Source organism: Canis lupus, chromosome 7, assembly GCF_003254725.2.
Source record: "Canis lupus dingo isolate Sandy chromosome 7, ASM325472v2, whole genome shotgun sequence".
In the NCBI taxonomy this organism is placed as follows: Eukaryota; Metazoa; Chordata; class Mammalia; order Carnivora; family Canidae; genus Canis; species Canis lupus.
Window position 1 is genome coordinate 47,469,537 of NC_064249.1, and position 16,208 is coordinate 47,485,744.

Genomic DNA, 16,208 nt, shown 5'->3' on the forward strand with positions numbered 1-16,208 from the left:
GTATCTTTATATGAATGTAAGTCTTCATTTCTCCATAATAAGTGCCCAAGAATGCAATTGCTGCTTTACATATTTCATGTGGGATATACATATATATTTTCCAAGACTGATATAGAGATATATATATTATATACATATATATATATAATAATCAAAGATTTTATTTTAGAGAGCACACACATGTGTGCAAACACACATAAGGAGGGGAGGGGCAGAGGCAGAGAATCTTTGCTGAGCAGGGAGCCTAGGGTAGGGGCTCAATCTCATAATCCAAGAGATCCTTACATGAGCCAAACCAAGAGGCAGACACTTAACCAACTGAACCACCTACATACCCCAGCATGTGGAATATCTTTTTAAAAATATACACAGCAAAAGATTTTTATCAGTAATCCCCTGTTTCCACATCCTTACCAGTATTAAGTGTTATGACTTTTTTACAAATCATTCTGATAGATATGTAGTAATAGCTCATTGTGGTTTTAATCTGCACTTACCTAAGGCTAATAATTTTTAACAACGGACTTCCATTTCAATTATCTTGAGGTAGTATCTCCAGAATGAATCAGATTCTATCCTGAAACAACTAAGATGGTCTGAGGAGTGTGGTCTTCCAATAATGTATTCAGCTTGGTATTCATTTTTTCACCATCAGTGTCACTGTGTCCTGGTGCCTCTAATTTGAATTTCAAGCTCCTAAAAGATTTCGCAAACCCAATTTAGTTTGGATTCTTATTTCAACTTTGCAGCTATTGGCCACTTTCCCTGCATTATTGTAATCAGAATCACCTCTTTGATTTTTGGTGTCCAGTGCAAGAAAAAGTACAGACTTCTGATTCTAAAATTAAGAATCACAGTGACAGCAAAGCCTCAAACAAAGCAGACCCTTCTAGGCATAGAGTACTGTATGACTGAACAGGTGGCATGTCCATGATGCCAGCTGAGGCTAATAATGTCAAAACAGATGTTTTATGTGTTCATTTGCCATGTATGTATCATACTTCATGGAATGTCTCTTCATGGCTTTTGTTCACTCTCTAAATAGAATATTCTTGAGGTTTGAGAGTTCTTTGTACATGCTAAATAGAAGCCTTTGATCAGATATGGGGTTTGTAAATATTTACTCCCATTCTAGCATAGCTTTAATTTTTTAAAATCTTAATGGGGTCGTTTATAGAACAAAAGCCATGTTTTAAAATTTTGAAGTCCAATTTATAAACTTTTCCTTTTATGGACTCTGTGTGAAGTCTAAGATTTTGCCTAGCACTGTATCTTGAAGATTTTTTCCATGTTTTTCTTTTTAAAGTTTGATAGTTTTATGTTTAGGCTTATGATCCATTTTAGATTAATTTGTGTATAAAATGTGATATTCCTACTTTGCTTTTTCAAAATGTTTTAACTTTTTTAGTTTTTCTCTTTCATAAAAAAAAAAAAAAAACTTGGGGGAGGGAGGGGCAAGATGGCAGAAGAGTAGGGTCCCCAAATCACCTGTCCCCACCAAATTACCTAGATAACCTTCAAATCATCCTGAAAATCTAGGAATTCGGCCTGAGATTTAAAGAGAGAACAGCTGGAATGCTACAGTGAGAAGAGTTCGCGCTTCTATCAAGGTAGGAAGACGGGGAAAAAGAAGTAAAGAAACAAAAGGCCTCCGAGGGGGAGGGGCCCGCGAGGAGCCGGGCTGAGGCCGGGGCGAGTGTCCCCAGGACAGGAGAGCCCCGTCCCGTCCCGGAGGAGCAGGAGCTGCACCGACCTTCCCGGGGGGAAAGGGGCTCGCAGGGAGTTGGAGCAGGACCCCAGGAGGGCGGGGATGTCCTCGGGTTCCCTGGGACACTAACAGACACCTGCGCCCCGGGAGAGTGCGCCGAGCTCCCTAAGGGCTGCAGCGCGCGGCGGGACCCGGAGCAGCTGGGAGGGGCTCGGGCAGAGGAAGAGGCTCCGTGCGGAGGGGGCTGCGCGGTTCCAGGAGCAGCTCGGGGGGGGGGCTCGGGCGGAGGAAGAGGCTCTGTGCGGAGGGGGCTGCGAGGCCGGGAGCGTGAATCCAACAGCTCAGGCGCCGGGACACAGCCCAGGATCCGGCGTCCCCCCGGGACAGGCAGAGGCCGGGAGGGCCCAGGACAGCGAGGACGCTCCTGCCCCGAGCTGAGCAGATCAGCGGCCCCGCCCCGGAGCCTCCAGGCCCTGCAGACCCAGAGCTCCGGAGTTCCTGCGGGGGCTGAATCCAGGGCTCCAGAGCTGCCCCGCCACTGGGGCTGTTCCTCCTGCGGCCTCACGGGGTAAACAACCCCCACTGAGCCCTGCACCAGGCAGGGGCACAGCAGCTCCCCCAAGTGCTCACACCTGAAAATCAGCACAACAGGCCCCTCCCCCAGAAGACCAGCTAGACGGACAACTTCCAGGGGAAGGCAAGGGACTTAAAGTACACAGAATCAGAAGATACTCCCCCGTGGTTTTTTGTTTTGTTTTGTTTTTTTTGTTTGTTTGTTTGTTTTTGCTATTTGATTTGTTTCCTTCCCCCACCCTTTTTTTCCTTTCTTTCTCTTTCTCTTTTTCTTCTTTTTTTTTTTTTTCTTCCTTTTTTCTTTTTTCTTTTTCTCTTTCCTTCTTTCTCTCCTCTCTTTTTCTCCTTTTCCCAATACAACTTGCTTTTGGCCACTCTGCACTGAGCAAAATGACTAGAAGGAAAACCTCACCTCAAAAGAAAGAATCAGAAACAGTCCTCTCTCCCACAGAGTTACAAAATCTGGATTACAATTCAATGTCAGAAAGCCAATTCAGAAGCACTATTATATAGCTACTGGTGGCTCTAGAAAAAATCATAAAGGACTCAAGAGACTTTATGACTGCAGAATTTAGAGCTAATCAGGCAGAAATTAAAAATCAATTGAATCAGATGCAATCCAAAGTAGAAGTCCTAACGACGAGGGTTAACGAGGTGGAAGAACAGGTGACATAGAAGACAAGTTGATGGCAAAGAGGAAACTGAGGAAAAAAGACACAAACAATTAAAAGACCATGACGTTAGATTAAGGGAAATAAACGACAGCCTGAGGAAGAAAAAACTACGTTTAATTGGGGTTCCCGAGGGCGCCAAAAAGGGACAGAGGTCCAGAATACGTATTTGAACAAAACCTAGCTGAAAACTTTCCTAATCTGGGAAAGGAAACAGGTATTCAGATCCAGGAAATAGAGAGATCCCCCCCCCTTAAAATCAATGAAAACCATTCAACACCTCGACATTTAATAGTGAAGCTTGCAAATTCCAAAGATAAAGAGAAGATCCTTAAAGCAGCAAGAGACAAGAAATCCCTGACTTTCATGGGGAGGAGTACTAGGGTAACAGCAGACCTCTCCACAGATACCTGGCAGGCCAGAAAGGGCTGGCAGGATATATTCAGGGTCCTAAATGAGAAGAACATGCAACCAAGAATACTTTATCCAGCAAGGCTCTCATTCAGAATGGAAGGAGAGATAAAGAGCTTCCAAGACAGGCAGGACCTGAAAGAATATGTGACCCCCAAACAAGCTCTGCAAGAAATTTTAAGGGGGACTCTTAAAATTCCCCTTTAAGAAGAAGTTCAGTAGAACAATCCACAAAAACATGGACTGAATAGATATCATGGTGACACTAAACTCATACCTTTCAATAGTCACTCTGAACGTGAATGGCTTAATAACCCCATCAAAAGGCGCAGGGTGTCAGACTGGATAAAAAAGCAGGACCCATTTATTTGCTGTCTACAAGAGATTCATTTTAGACAGAAGGACACCTACAGCCTGAAAATAAAAGGTTGGAGAACCATTTACCATTTGAATGGTCCTCAAAAGAAAGCAGGGGTAGCCATCCTTATATCAGATAAACTAAAATTTACCCCGAAGACTGTAGTGAGAGATGAAGAGGGACACTATCTCATACTTAAAGGATCTATCCAACAAGAGGACTTAACAATCCTCAATATATATGCCCCGAATGTGGGAGCTGCCAAATAACCCATCAATTAATAACCAAAGTTAAGACATACTTAGATAATAATACAATTATACTTGGTGACTTCAATCTAGCACTTTCTACATTTGATAGGTCTTCTAAGCACAACATCTCCAAAGAAACGAGAGATTTAAATGATACACTGGACCAGATGGATTTCACAGATATCTACAGAACTTTACATCCAAACTCAACTGAATACACATTCTTCTCAAGTGCACATGGAACTTTCTCCAGAATAGACCACATACTGGGTCACAAATTAGGTCTGAACCGATATCAAAAGATTGGGATCATCCCCTGCATATTCTCAGACCATAATGCCTTGAAATTAGAACTAAATCACAAGAAGAAGTTTGGAAGGACTTCAAACATGTGGAGATTAAGGACCATCCTGCTAAAAGAAGAAAGGGTCAACCAGGAAATTAAGGAAGAATTAAAAAGATTCATGGAAACTAATGAGAATGAAGATACAACCGTTCAAAATCTTTGGGATGCAGCAAAAGCAGTCCTAAGGGGGAAATACATCGCAATACAAGCATCCATTCTAAAACTGGAAAGAACTCAAATACAAAAGCTAACCTTACACATAAAGGAGCTAGAGAAAAAACAGCAAATAGATTCTACACCCAGTAGCAGAAGAATTAATGAAGATTCGAGCAGAACTCAACAAAATCGAGACCAGAAGAACTGTCGAACAGATCAAAAGAACCAGGAGTTGGTTCTTTGAAAGAATTAATAAGATAGATAAACCATTAGCCAGCCTTATTAAAAAGGAGAGAGAAGACTCAAATTAATAAAATCATGAATGAGAAAGGAGAGCTCACTACCAACACCAAGGAAATACAAACGATTTTAAAAACATATTATGAACAGCTATACGCCAATAAATTAAGCAATCTAGGAGAAATGGACGCATTCCTGGAAAGCCACAAACTACCAAAACTGGAACAGGAAGAAATAGAAAACCTGAACAGGCCAATAACCAGGGAGGAAATTGAAGCAGTCATCAAAAACCTCCCAAGACACAAGAGTCCAGGGCCAGATGGCTTCCCAGGGGAATTCTATCAAACGTTTAAAGAAGAAACCATACCTATTCTCCTAAAGCTGTTTGGAAAGATAGAAAGAGATGGAGTACTTCCAAATTTGTTCTATGAGGCCAGCATCACCTTAATTCCAAAACCAGACAAAGACCCCACCAAAAAGGAGAATTACGGACCAATATCCCTGATGAACATGGATGCAAAAATTCTCAACAAGATACTGGCCAATAGGATCCAACAGTACATTAAGGAAATTATTCACCATGACCAAGTAGGATTTATCCCCGGGACACAAGGCTGGTTCAACACCCGTAAAACAATCAATGTGATTCATCATATCAGCAAGAGAAAAACCAAGAACCATATGATCCTCTCATTAGATGCAGAGAAAGCATTTGACAAAATACGGCGTCCATTCCTGATCAAAACTCTTCAGAGTGTAGGGATAGGGGAACATTCCTCAACATCTTAAAAGCCATCTACGAAAAGCCCACAGCAAATATCATTCTTAATGGGGAAGCACTGGGAGCCTTTCCCCTAAGATCAGGAACAAGACAGGGATGTCCACTCTCACCACTGCTATTCAACATAGTACTGGAAGTCCTAGCCTCAGCAATCAGACAACAAAAAGACATTAATGGCATTCAAATTGGCAAAGAAGAAGTCAAACTCTCCCTCTTCGCCGATGACATGATACTCTACATAGAAATCCCGAAAGCCTCCACCCCAAGATTGCTAGAACTCCTACAGCAATTTGGCAGCATGGCAGGATACAAAATCAATGCCCAGAAGTCAGTGGCATTTCTATACACTAACAATGAGACTGAAGAAAGAGAAATTAAGGAGTCAATCCCATTTACAATTGCACCCAAAAGCATAAGATACCTAGGAATAAACCTAACCAAAGAGGTAAAGGATCTATACCCTCAAAACTATACAACACTTCTGAAAGAAATTGAGGAAGACACAAAGAGATGGAAAAATATTCCATGCTCATGGATTGGAAGAATTAATATTGTGAAAATGTCAATGTTACCCAGGGCAATTTACACATTTAATGCAATCCCTATCAAAATACCATGGACTTTCTTCAGAGAGTTAGAACAAATTATTTTAAGATTTGTGTGGAATCAGAAAAGACCCCAAATAGCCAGGGGAATTTTAAAAAAGAAAACCATAGCTGGGGGCATCACAATACCAGATTTCAGGTTGTACTACAAAGCTGTGGTCATCAAGACAGTGTGGTACTGGCACAAAAACAGACGCATAGATCAGTGGAACAGAATAGAGAACCCAGAAGTGGACCCTCAACTTTATGGTCAACTAATATTCGATAAAGGAGGAAAGACTATCCACTGGAAGAAAGACAGTCTCTTCAATAAATGGTGCTGGGAAAATTAGACATCCACATGCAGAAGAATGAAACTAGACCACTCTCTTGCCCCATACACAAAGGTAAACTCAAAATGGATGAAAGATCTAAATGTGAGACAAGATTCCATCAAAATCCTAGAGAGGAACACAGGCAACACCCTTTTTGAACTCGGCCACAGTAACTTCTTGCAAGATACATCCACGAAGGCAAGAGAAACAAAAGCAAAAATGAACTATTGGGACTTCATGAAGATAAGAAGCTTTTGCACAGCAAAGGATACAGTCAACAAAACTAAAAGACAACCTACAGAATGGGAGAAGATATTTGTAAATGACATATCAGATAAAGGGCTAGTTTCCAAGATCTATAAAGAACTTATTAAACTCAACACCAAAGAAACAAACAATCCAATCATGAAATGGGCAAAAGACATGAACAGAAATCTCACAGAGGAAGACACAGACATGGCTAACACGCACATGAGAAAATGCTCTGCATCACTTGCCATCAGGGAAATAGAAATCAAAACCACAATGAGATACCACCTCACACCAGTGAGAATGGGGAAAATTAACAAGGCAGGAAACCACAAATGTTGGAGAGGATGCGGAGAAAAGGGAACCCTCTTACACTGTTGGTTGGAATGTGAACTGGTGCAGCCACTCTGGAAAACTGTGTGGAGGTTCCTCAAAGAGTTAAAAATAGACCTGCCCTACGACCCAGCAATTGCACTGTTGGGGATTTACCCCAAAGATACAGATGCAATGAAATGCCGGGACACCTGCACCCCGATGTTTATAGCAGCAATGGCCACAATAGCCAATCTGTGGAAGGAGCCTCGGTGTCCATCGAAAGATGAATGGATAAAGAAGATGTGGTTTATGTATACAATGGAATATTACTCAGCCATTAGAAACGACGAATACCCACCGTTTGCTTCAATGTGGATGGAACTGGAGGGTATTATGCTGAGTGAAATAAGTCAGTCGGAGAAGGACAAGCATTTTATGGTCTCATTCATTTGGGGAATGTAAATAATAGTGATAGGGAATGGAAGGGAAGGGAGAAGAAATGTGTGGGAAATATCAGAAAGGGAGACAGAACATAAAGACTCCTAACTCTGGGAAACGAGCTAGGGGTGGTGGAAGGGGAGGAGGGCGGGGGATGGGGGTGAATGGGTGACGGGCACTGAGGGGTGCACTTAATGGGATGAGCACTGGGTGTTATTCTGTATGTTGGTAAATTGAACACCAATAAAAAATAAATTTATTAAAAAAAAAAACTTAAGAATTTTGCCCGTATCCACATGTACACATAAATTCTCCAAGACTTTGATAGGAATTGTGTTCAATCTTTACATCAATTGTTGAGAATCAACATATTTACCATGTTGAAGCCTCTAAGTCATGAGAATGGTATGTCTCTGTATTATGATTTTTAAAATTTCTTTCATCAGTGTTAAATGGCTTTTAGCCTATAAGACCTACGCATATTTTGTTCTACTTACATCTAAGTTTTGTTTTGTTTTGTTTTTTTTTTTTTGAAGAGTTCTAAGTTGGTTTACTATTAGGTGTGTTATAATCTAAGAGTTCCTGACTGGCTACTCTGCTTCATTTCTCCTGGGCTTTTGTTTTTTCTGTACCCATTGGTATTTCCAGGCTGCCAGCTTTTTCAGTTCCAAGCCTGAGGCAAAGAAAGAACCCAGAGAACTCCCCACTGGGTTATTACTTGGATCCTGAAGTTCCTAGCCAGATTGCCTTTTCCTCTCCACCTTTCAGAGTCTTGAGTTTTTCCTATAAATAAATTTCATGGTTTTATGTTGTATAGAGCAGGAGGCATAGGGAAAAGTACATCTGTTTCATCTTCCCAGGAACCATGGTCTTGATATAAATCAAATCTCTGGCATTAGATGTTCTCATACCGTATCTGTGGGCTCCAGGAGTCCTTGGAACCCTTCTGAAAGTGTCCATCAAGGGACGGGAGAGAGCTGGAGAAATTATGGGACTCCCAAAATTGCTCTCACCATGAAAGCCAGTTATCTCTGTGAAGAAATAGTCTGTATGTAAATGCATTCTCTTTTAAAATCAGGGACAACCATTCCACAGATCATGGCCTTAGGATCATGTAGCCATTCATCATGATTACAATGAATGGGAACAAGAAAGGTAGAAATGAGATGTTGTCATGTCTTGCTAAAGGAGCTGGAGAGGAGAAATCTACTCTTCTTTTCCTCATCCCAAAAGAAGTGAGGTAGAGACCAAGTTCAAAGTTTCAATGTCAGTGTAGCCCAATCCTGTTACCTCTCATTTCTATGTAGCAGAAGAGAGCCAAGAAATCAGGTTTCCCACAAAACCCCTCTAACTGGCTGAAAGAAAAGGGTTAGAAGGCTCTACCATTGAGAGGATGTGGATGTCCCGAAATATTTTCTGTAGGTGATAGTTTTGAGGGAAGAATTGCGACGCCTTGCCAGACTGCAGGTCTACTCAGTAATGGGGACTATTACCTCTTTAAGGACCTGTTTGGCTTATCCTTGCTGTGAGAAGCCGTTGTTTGGAATGGCATCTACCAGTAGTGGCCTTCTGCAGGTGGAAATCTCCAGGTGGTGTCCTCTGATTCCAAACGGAAGCACTCCTGCTTATACCACCTCAAAAGGTCTTATGTGGAAAATCTACCTGAGGACCCTACGGAATGCATGTGGTTGTCCACCTTGGAGTTAAACTTCCCAGAGTAATGACATTGGGCATTTCCCTGGGAGCAGCAGGGAAATGCTGACTGGTATGAAATCACCCCCTAGAATGGGCTTCTATGTCTATTGGAAAGATTCCAATTGCTGTGTAACTCCGGCATCATCACAGAGTCCTTACCCCTCCCGGACGTAGATAAATTTGGCCCAGTCCTCAATTTTGTAGCATGAGAAAAAAATCGAGATTCTGCCTGAAAATTCCCATGAATTTCCAGGACTTAGTTTCTAATGATAGCCCTTTCTTCAGCTCTTATTACCATGGTAGGAAAGTGTGTTCTCATTTACTCTGAGTCTTTTTTTTTTTAAAGACACTTTTTTTTTAAAAAATTTTTATTTATTTATGATAGTCACACAGAGAAAGAGGCAGAGACATAGGCAGAGGGAGAAGCAGGCTCCATGCACTGGGAGCCCGACGTGGGATTTGATCCCGGGTCTCCAGGATCGCGCCCTGGGCCAAAGGCAGGCGCTAAACCGCTGCGCCACCCAGGGATCCCTACTCTGAGTCTTTTCTGAAGCTGAATTCAGCCACTTTTCAAATCCTTTTTGAAATCCAGCAGGCATATATACCCTCAATTGATTTCACTGCATGTTTATGTTCAAGAGGAGGGGCTGTGCTAGAATCCATGCAATTCCCTGTCTTTCTTGGCCTCTTACCAGGCCTCCCTCTTGTAAACTCTAAACTCTATTTCCTATCTGCTGCTTTTGAGGACTGACCTTAGCTCAACTTCAGCTTGGTGTCTTTTGCTGTCTTCCTAAATAAGCACATTTCGAATGCTTCTAATGGAGCACTCATTCCAGTACAGTACAATTGCCTGTTTATGTATTCTCCCAAGAGTACCAACTGTGTGGATAGAAATCCACTATCTTTCTCAACATGGTAGATTCTGTGCCCATCAGTGTGTGCAGCACAGATGATCTACTGAAGCACATATTTGATACATTAGATTTATATCAATACTGATTCAGCCATGGTTTCTTTCTGTTCAAGAGAAAATCTCCAGTGTACTTTGTTCCAAGATGTATCTGCTTTATAAACATATACACAATTAGGATGATTTATTTAGGAAATTCGTTGAGAAAGTTGTTATAAATGATCTGAACCTGAACCTACATATTTTTTAAAGAACTGAATTAACGATTAGTATCTTAGAGATGTATACTACCTCAGAGTTACGGAAATATATCTTCAATGTAATACCAGTTATCATACATTTCAGGCTTTCAGGTAAACCATATATAAATTACTCAAGTATCTTAAGATTTTTTTTTAAAGAGTCTTCTGATGAAAATTCAACAATAACCGAATATTTTCTGTTATTTACTGCGGTTTTAAATGATCCCAATTTCATATTTATAAAAACATACTTTAAAGATATTTAAATATATTCTGCAAAGGAATTAAATGAACATCTTAAAGTTTTTTATATAAACATTAATATTTTGGAAGATTACTGTAGACCTATACTAACCTATACTAACAAAGTCTCTGATCTACATGTTGGGGGGAAAAAAGCATTCCCACGTGTGTAAATACAAATGGCAGAAGTAGAAGTGGTTTAATTTTAATATGATTTTATGATTAACAAAGCAATATTTCTTAAAAAGTTACTAAATAACATGCCTTGAGTTTGAATTGTGGTTTCCTTCCTTTTCTTTCTCTTTCTCACACCATTTTATATTCCACTTTAGTTGATCCTTCTAGAACTCCTTCCTATGCATTGACAAGCATGTACTATTAACTCCATCTTACAGGTAAGATTAAGTGGTTGGCCAATTATAACAGTAAAAGTTAGTGATGGATGTGAGGTTTTTTAATACAGGTCTTTGGTAATTTTCTCCTGTAAATTTCTGGAGAAGGACACTGAAGACCTATCCTAAGAGAAGCAAGAATCTCAAAAACCAGTGTTTTCAAATGAATTTTAAAGTGGCATTTAAGGTAGAATTTTAGAATTTAAGGTGGAATTTTAGAGATACCTCTAAGAATGTGGCTCCATTGTGCTTTTCAGTGCAAACAACATAGCAGGCAGTTGCTACTATTTCTGCCTGATAAAGCTTTGTATACATTTGGCCTCTTGCTTTGGAAGATAAATGAGCTCACTTCAGGGTTGCATCTATAGGCAGATGATTGAAATTCAGGGAGGTGTTTATATGTATTCAAGAGAGTATTTCTGTCACTGCATTTCTACATGGGAGGTCTCAAAGGGAGTGGATGGATGGAAACAGGAGGGAAGATTGTTTATTGGAAGGAAATGAAAGGGATTAGTTGCTATGGAGGCCAGGGAGGTGACCTAGATTCACAACACTGGAATGTGTACTGTGATAGACACTTCTTAAAAGAGAGAAAGAAATCTTGGATAGAAGGCCTGGCTTAATTTCCAGCCAATTCACATCAAGTCTCTTTGAAGGGGTTTTCTGATCCCAGGAGAAGCTTTTATTTGATATATGTTTCATGTGCTGGGTTTATCTAGGGCTCAGATAATCACACAGAGCAGTTCTCGTCTGGATTACTCAGCATGCTCCTGGCCTCAGCAGGCTCCTTTTGGGGCCTTTTGAGTTAAATAAACAAACATGAAATCTGAAAGACTCACATGTGATTCTCAGGTCACAGCATTCTTTTCAGAGTAACTATTCTTATTTCCCTATGAAATTGAAAAACAACTACATACATTAAAAAAAAAAATCCACAAGATTTCTCTTGTGTAAGAGCAAGATCAGTGAAAGAACAAAGAGTGGTGGAATGGAAAATAGACTATGTGGTTGTCCATATACTGAATGGTGTTATAAAATGGCTGGTAGTTGCTAAAACAACACCAGATTGACAACCCTGCAAGTTATACTTCCCACAACTTTATTTCTGGAGCACAGTCATAAGAAATGAATTTCCTTGAAAACGGTAAGGTATATGTCCTATAAATTATTGAATCTTAACATCCCATTACATGTGTATGTCTTTCATCATAATTAAGTTTTTAGGAGTAGAGAACTAATTGTGTGTGCATGTGTGGGTCTATCTTCATATCTCCAACAGCAAGCAAAAATCTAATTTTGAGGAAGTGCTCATTATTTTCAAAAGCGCCTCCTTTATTGAATGTTATTATTTGTAAACCAAAAGGTTCTGAAAATAACTCATTTGTAGTTCAAAATCAACAGTATGAATAATTATTGAAGTTGTGCCAAAATTCAATGCTGTTTTAAATGCTTTTAGTAGTAGTTCAGTTGCTCTTTACTTACAACATAAATTGTGGATAAAACAGAAGCTATAGCCAGATTCTAGGAGTTTCAGTTCCAGGCTCAGGAGGTCCAACCATGTTTCCAATCATGATGGGAAGAAATGAGAAAATAAATGGATTTAATGAAATAAAACCCTCAGATCTCTCCCAGAGCTTCAGACCCAGGCACTTACTGTTTCCACTTGAATTACGGAGATATGGCAAAGTCTTTTTCTAAGTTTCATTTGTGGTGGTCCTCCTTTCCTCCCTGAGTAAACACCCTAGCTATCTGCCCATCTGCAAATTTCAGAAATTGGGGAGCTACTCTTGCATCATCCTCCTTCCTTGGCCCCTATATACTATTAAGTGCTATAGTTTCAACCTTCTAAATATCTTGCAAATCTGTCCACTCTTTTTCCTTTTCTTTCCTTTTCTTTCCTTTTCTTTCCTTTTCTTTCCTTTTCTTTCCTTTCCTTTCCTTTTCTTTCCTTTCCTTTTCCTTTTCCTTTCCTTCTTTCCTTTCCTTTCTTTTCTTCTTTCTTTTCTTTTCTCTTCTTTTTCTTTCTCTTCTTTCTTTTCTTTTTTCTTTTTTCTCTTTTCTTTCTCTTTTCTTTTTCTTTTTTCCTTTCTTTTCCTTTCTTTTCCTTTCCTTTCTCTTTTCTTTTTTTGTCCACTCTTTTTCCACCCTATTGCCACTGTCATAATACAGGCCACCATCTTTTCTCACTTAGGTTACTAGTATCAACTTAATCTTTCTAGTTTCCCACCTTAAAATCTATTCACCACAATTCAGCCCAAGTGAGCATTCTAAAATATCTGATAATGTGTGTTATGATAGTCCAAATTTCTTAAAAACTATGCATAAGCATTATTGAGCATATTCTAAACACAAGGCACTGTACTAGATGCCTTCCATGGGTTATCTTCCTGAATCTTCTGAAAAACTCCATGAGTTAAATAGAAATATTATAACCTTCAAATGAGTACTATGCATTTTAGAGAGACCAAATGATTTTTCCACCCCCTTAAGATCAGATAGCTGGTAGTGGTAGAGCCAGGATTAAACCCCAGCAGTCTGACCACCTCACTCAGAAATACGATTCCATTTAATATATTCATAGGTAAGCCTGATTTAGCTCTTAAATTTTATATTTTCTTCCCTAAACTCTAGGATTTAATCACACTAAAATTATTTAGGTTACTTTTGTTTCATCATTTTTTAAAGTATTTATTTAAGAGGGAGCATGAGCAGGGGGAAGGGCAGAGGCAGAGACAGACAAGCAAACTCCCTGTTGAGTGGGGAGCTGGATACCAGGCTTGATCCCAGGACTCCGAGGTCATGACCTGAGCTAAAATCAAGAGTTAGATGTTTAACTCACTTAGCCACCAGGTGCCCCTTTGTTTCATCAATTTTATAACATTTGGTATTCTGGCTTTCAGTTTGCCTTTCTCTGTCTTAACTTTATCTTAACTCCTACTCCGGTTAGGTGCTACTTCTCCCATGAAGCATTCCTTGACTTTTCAAGTACATATCAGAAGATTGAAATCATACAGAGTATCTTTTCCAGTCACAATGGAATGAAATTAGAAATCTACTGCAGAAGAAAAACAAGATACACAAAAGTGAGGAAGTTAAACAACCAGTGAAGAAAAGAAGAAATCAGAGGGCATTAGAAAATAATTAGAAATTAATGAAAATGAAACACAGCATTCCAAAATTTGTGTGGTGCAAAAGAAGTGCTGAAAGGAAAATGTATAACTGTAGATGCTCACATTTAAAAAGATACGGAAAAAAAAAAATAAAAAAAAATAAAAAAAAAATAAAAAAGATATGGGACCCTGGGTGGGTCAGCGATTGAGCGTCTGCCTTTGGCTCAGGGCCTGGGATCAAGTCCCACATCAGGCTTTCTGCATGGAGCCTGCTTCTCCCTCTGCCTGTGTTTCTGCCTCTCTCTCTGTGTGTCTCTCATGAATAAATAAATAAAATGTAAAAAAAAAAATCTCTACCTTACTTTAAAACTTGAGAAATGGAGGAGGAGGAGATAAAATTAAACCCCAAGCAAATAGAATGAAGGAAATACTAAAGATTAGAAGAGGTGGATAGAGAAAACAATAGAAAATCAATGATACTACGTTACTTTTTCAAAAAGCTGAACAAAATTGACAAATCTTTACCTAGATTGACTAAAAAAGAGTTTACGCAAATAAGAAATTAGGTACATTAGTGCCAACCTTACAGAAATAAAGGATAATAGGATTGTATTGTATAAAAATAAATTTATATCCTTACCAAACAACAAATAAAAAATTCTTAAGGTTTTATTTATTCATAAGAGACGCACAGAGGCAGAGGGAGAAGCAGGCTGTCTGTGGGGAGCCCAATGTGGGACTCGATCCCAGGACCCCGGGATCATGCCCTGAGCCAAAGGCAGGCTCAACATGCCCTGGCTCAACTGCTGAGCCATCCAGGTGTCCCCCAAAAAATAGCTGAAAATGGATCAATGACTTAAGGGCAAAGCTAAAATTATGAAAATCTTAGAAGAAAACATAGGGTTAAATATTCATAATCTTGAATTTTAGAATAGATCCTTAGGACACTAAAAACTTGAACAACAAAAATTATTTTCCATAAAATTTAACTCTCATGCATCAGATGCCATTATTAGTATAGTTAAAAGAAGGGGAGGGGGTGGGGGTGAATGGGTGACGGGCACTGAGGGGGGCACTTGACAGGATGAGCACTGGGTGTTATGTATGTTGGCGAATTGAACACCAATAAAAAATAAATTTATTTTAAAAAAAAGCCTACAGAATAGGAAAAAAAACATTTACAAATCCTGATAAGTGTTTAAAATCCAGAGTGTATAAACTTGTACAAGTTAACAAGTACACAAACATATAGTTTTTGGTATACAATTTACCTTCTTGGTTAAGTTTCTTCCTAAGTATTTGATTCCTTTTGATGCTATTATAGATGAAAACACCTTATTTTCCTTTTAGATTGTTTATCATCAGTGTATGAAACACAACTGACTTCTGTGTGTTTGATTTTTGTGTCCTGCAACTGCTTTTTTTTTTAGAAGTTCCAAAAGCCCCCCCCAACTCCCACACAAGAAGAGCTTTCTTACTTATATGATCATGTTATCTATAAACAAAATTTTACTACTGCTCTTCCAATTTGGATGGTTTTTACTTATTTTTCTTGCTTCATTGCTCTGGCTAGGACTTTAGTACTATGTTAAATAAAGGTTAAAGCAGGCCTTCTTGTCTTGTTCTTGATCTTAGAGGAAAAGCCTTCAGTCTTTTATTGAATATGATGTTGGAATGCAAATTTGCAGTGCATGATGAAAAACAGATGAATTTGTTTCAAGATTTGTTCTGTAGGTAATAGGACCAAGGTACCTCAGATCATAATTCTCCTAATGAAGAAGAAATAAATCTGACTTCACTTTAAGCAGAAATTCTTTCTTATGTTTTCCTGGGTTATATCCTTCTCCCCTTGTGTACTTGACTAGAATATTGGGTTCTCTTACTTAGTTAACCTATTTAGAAATTCTTTGTTATAAAATCTAAAAATGGATCATGCCTTTTCAGTTGAATATATCTCAATGTAAACTCCGTCTTGTGTTTTTCAGAAGATGCTTATAAGACCCAGGTTAGGATTGACAATGAGCCAGCTTACTTGGACATTTTGGACACTGCTGGTCAGGTAGGTAATTTTCTTAGATCTCTCTGATCTCTGAGACCAGTTTAGTCTTTAATCTCAAATACATTTACCACAAAGAAGAGTTCGACAATTCAAACAGGACAAGAGCAAATTTGCAATAGTGATGAGACATTAAATAAGAAT

General features: G+C 39.2%; 1 protein-coding gene across 7 annotated transcripts in view; it reads left to right on the forward strand.

Annotated features, from left to right (window-relative positions):
* Positions 1-16,208, forward strand: part of RIT2 (Ras like without CAAX 2) — a 475,191-nt gene that overhangs the window by 211,125 nt on the left and 247,858 nt on the right. For all 7 annotated transcript variants that reach the window (XM_035719223.2, XM_049112675.1, XM_049112676.1 and 4 more), the window contains one exon: positions 15,994-16,067. In XM_035719223.2, the coding sequence (XP_035575116.1) occupies positions 15,994-16,067 (74 nt within the window). The remainder of the gene's footprint in view (positions 1-15,993; positions 16,068-16,208) is intronic.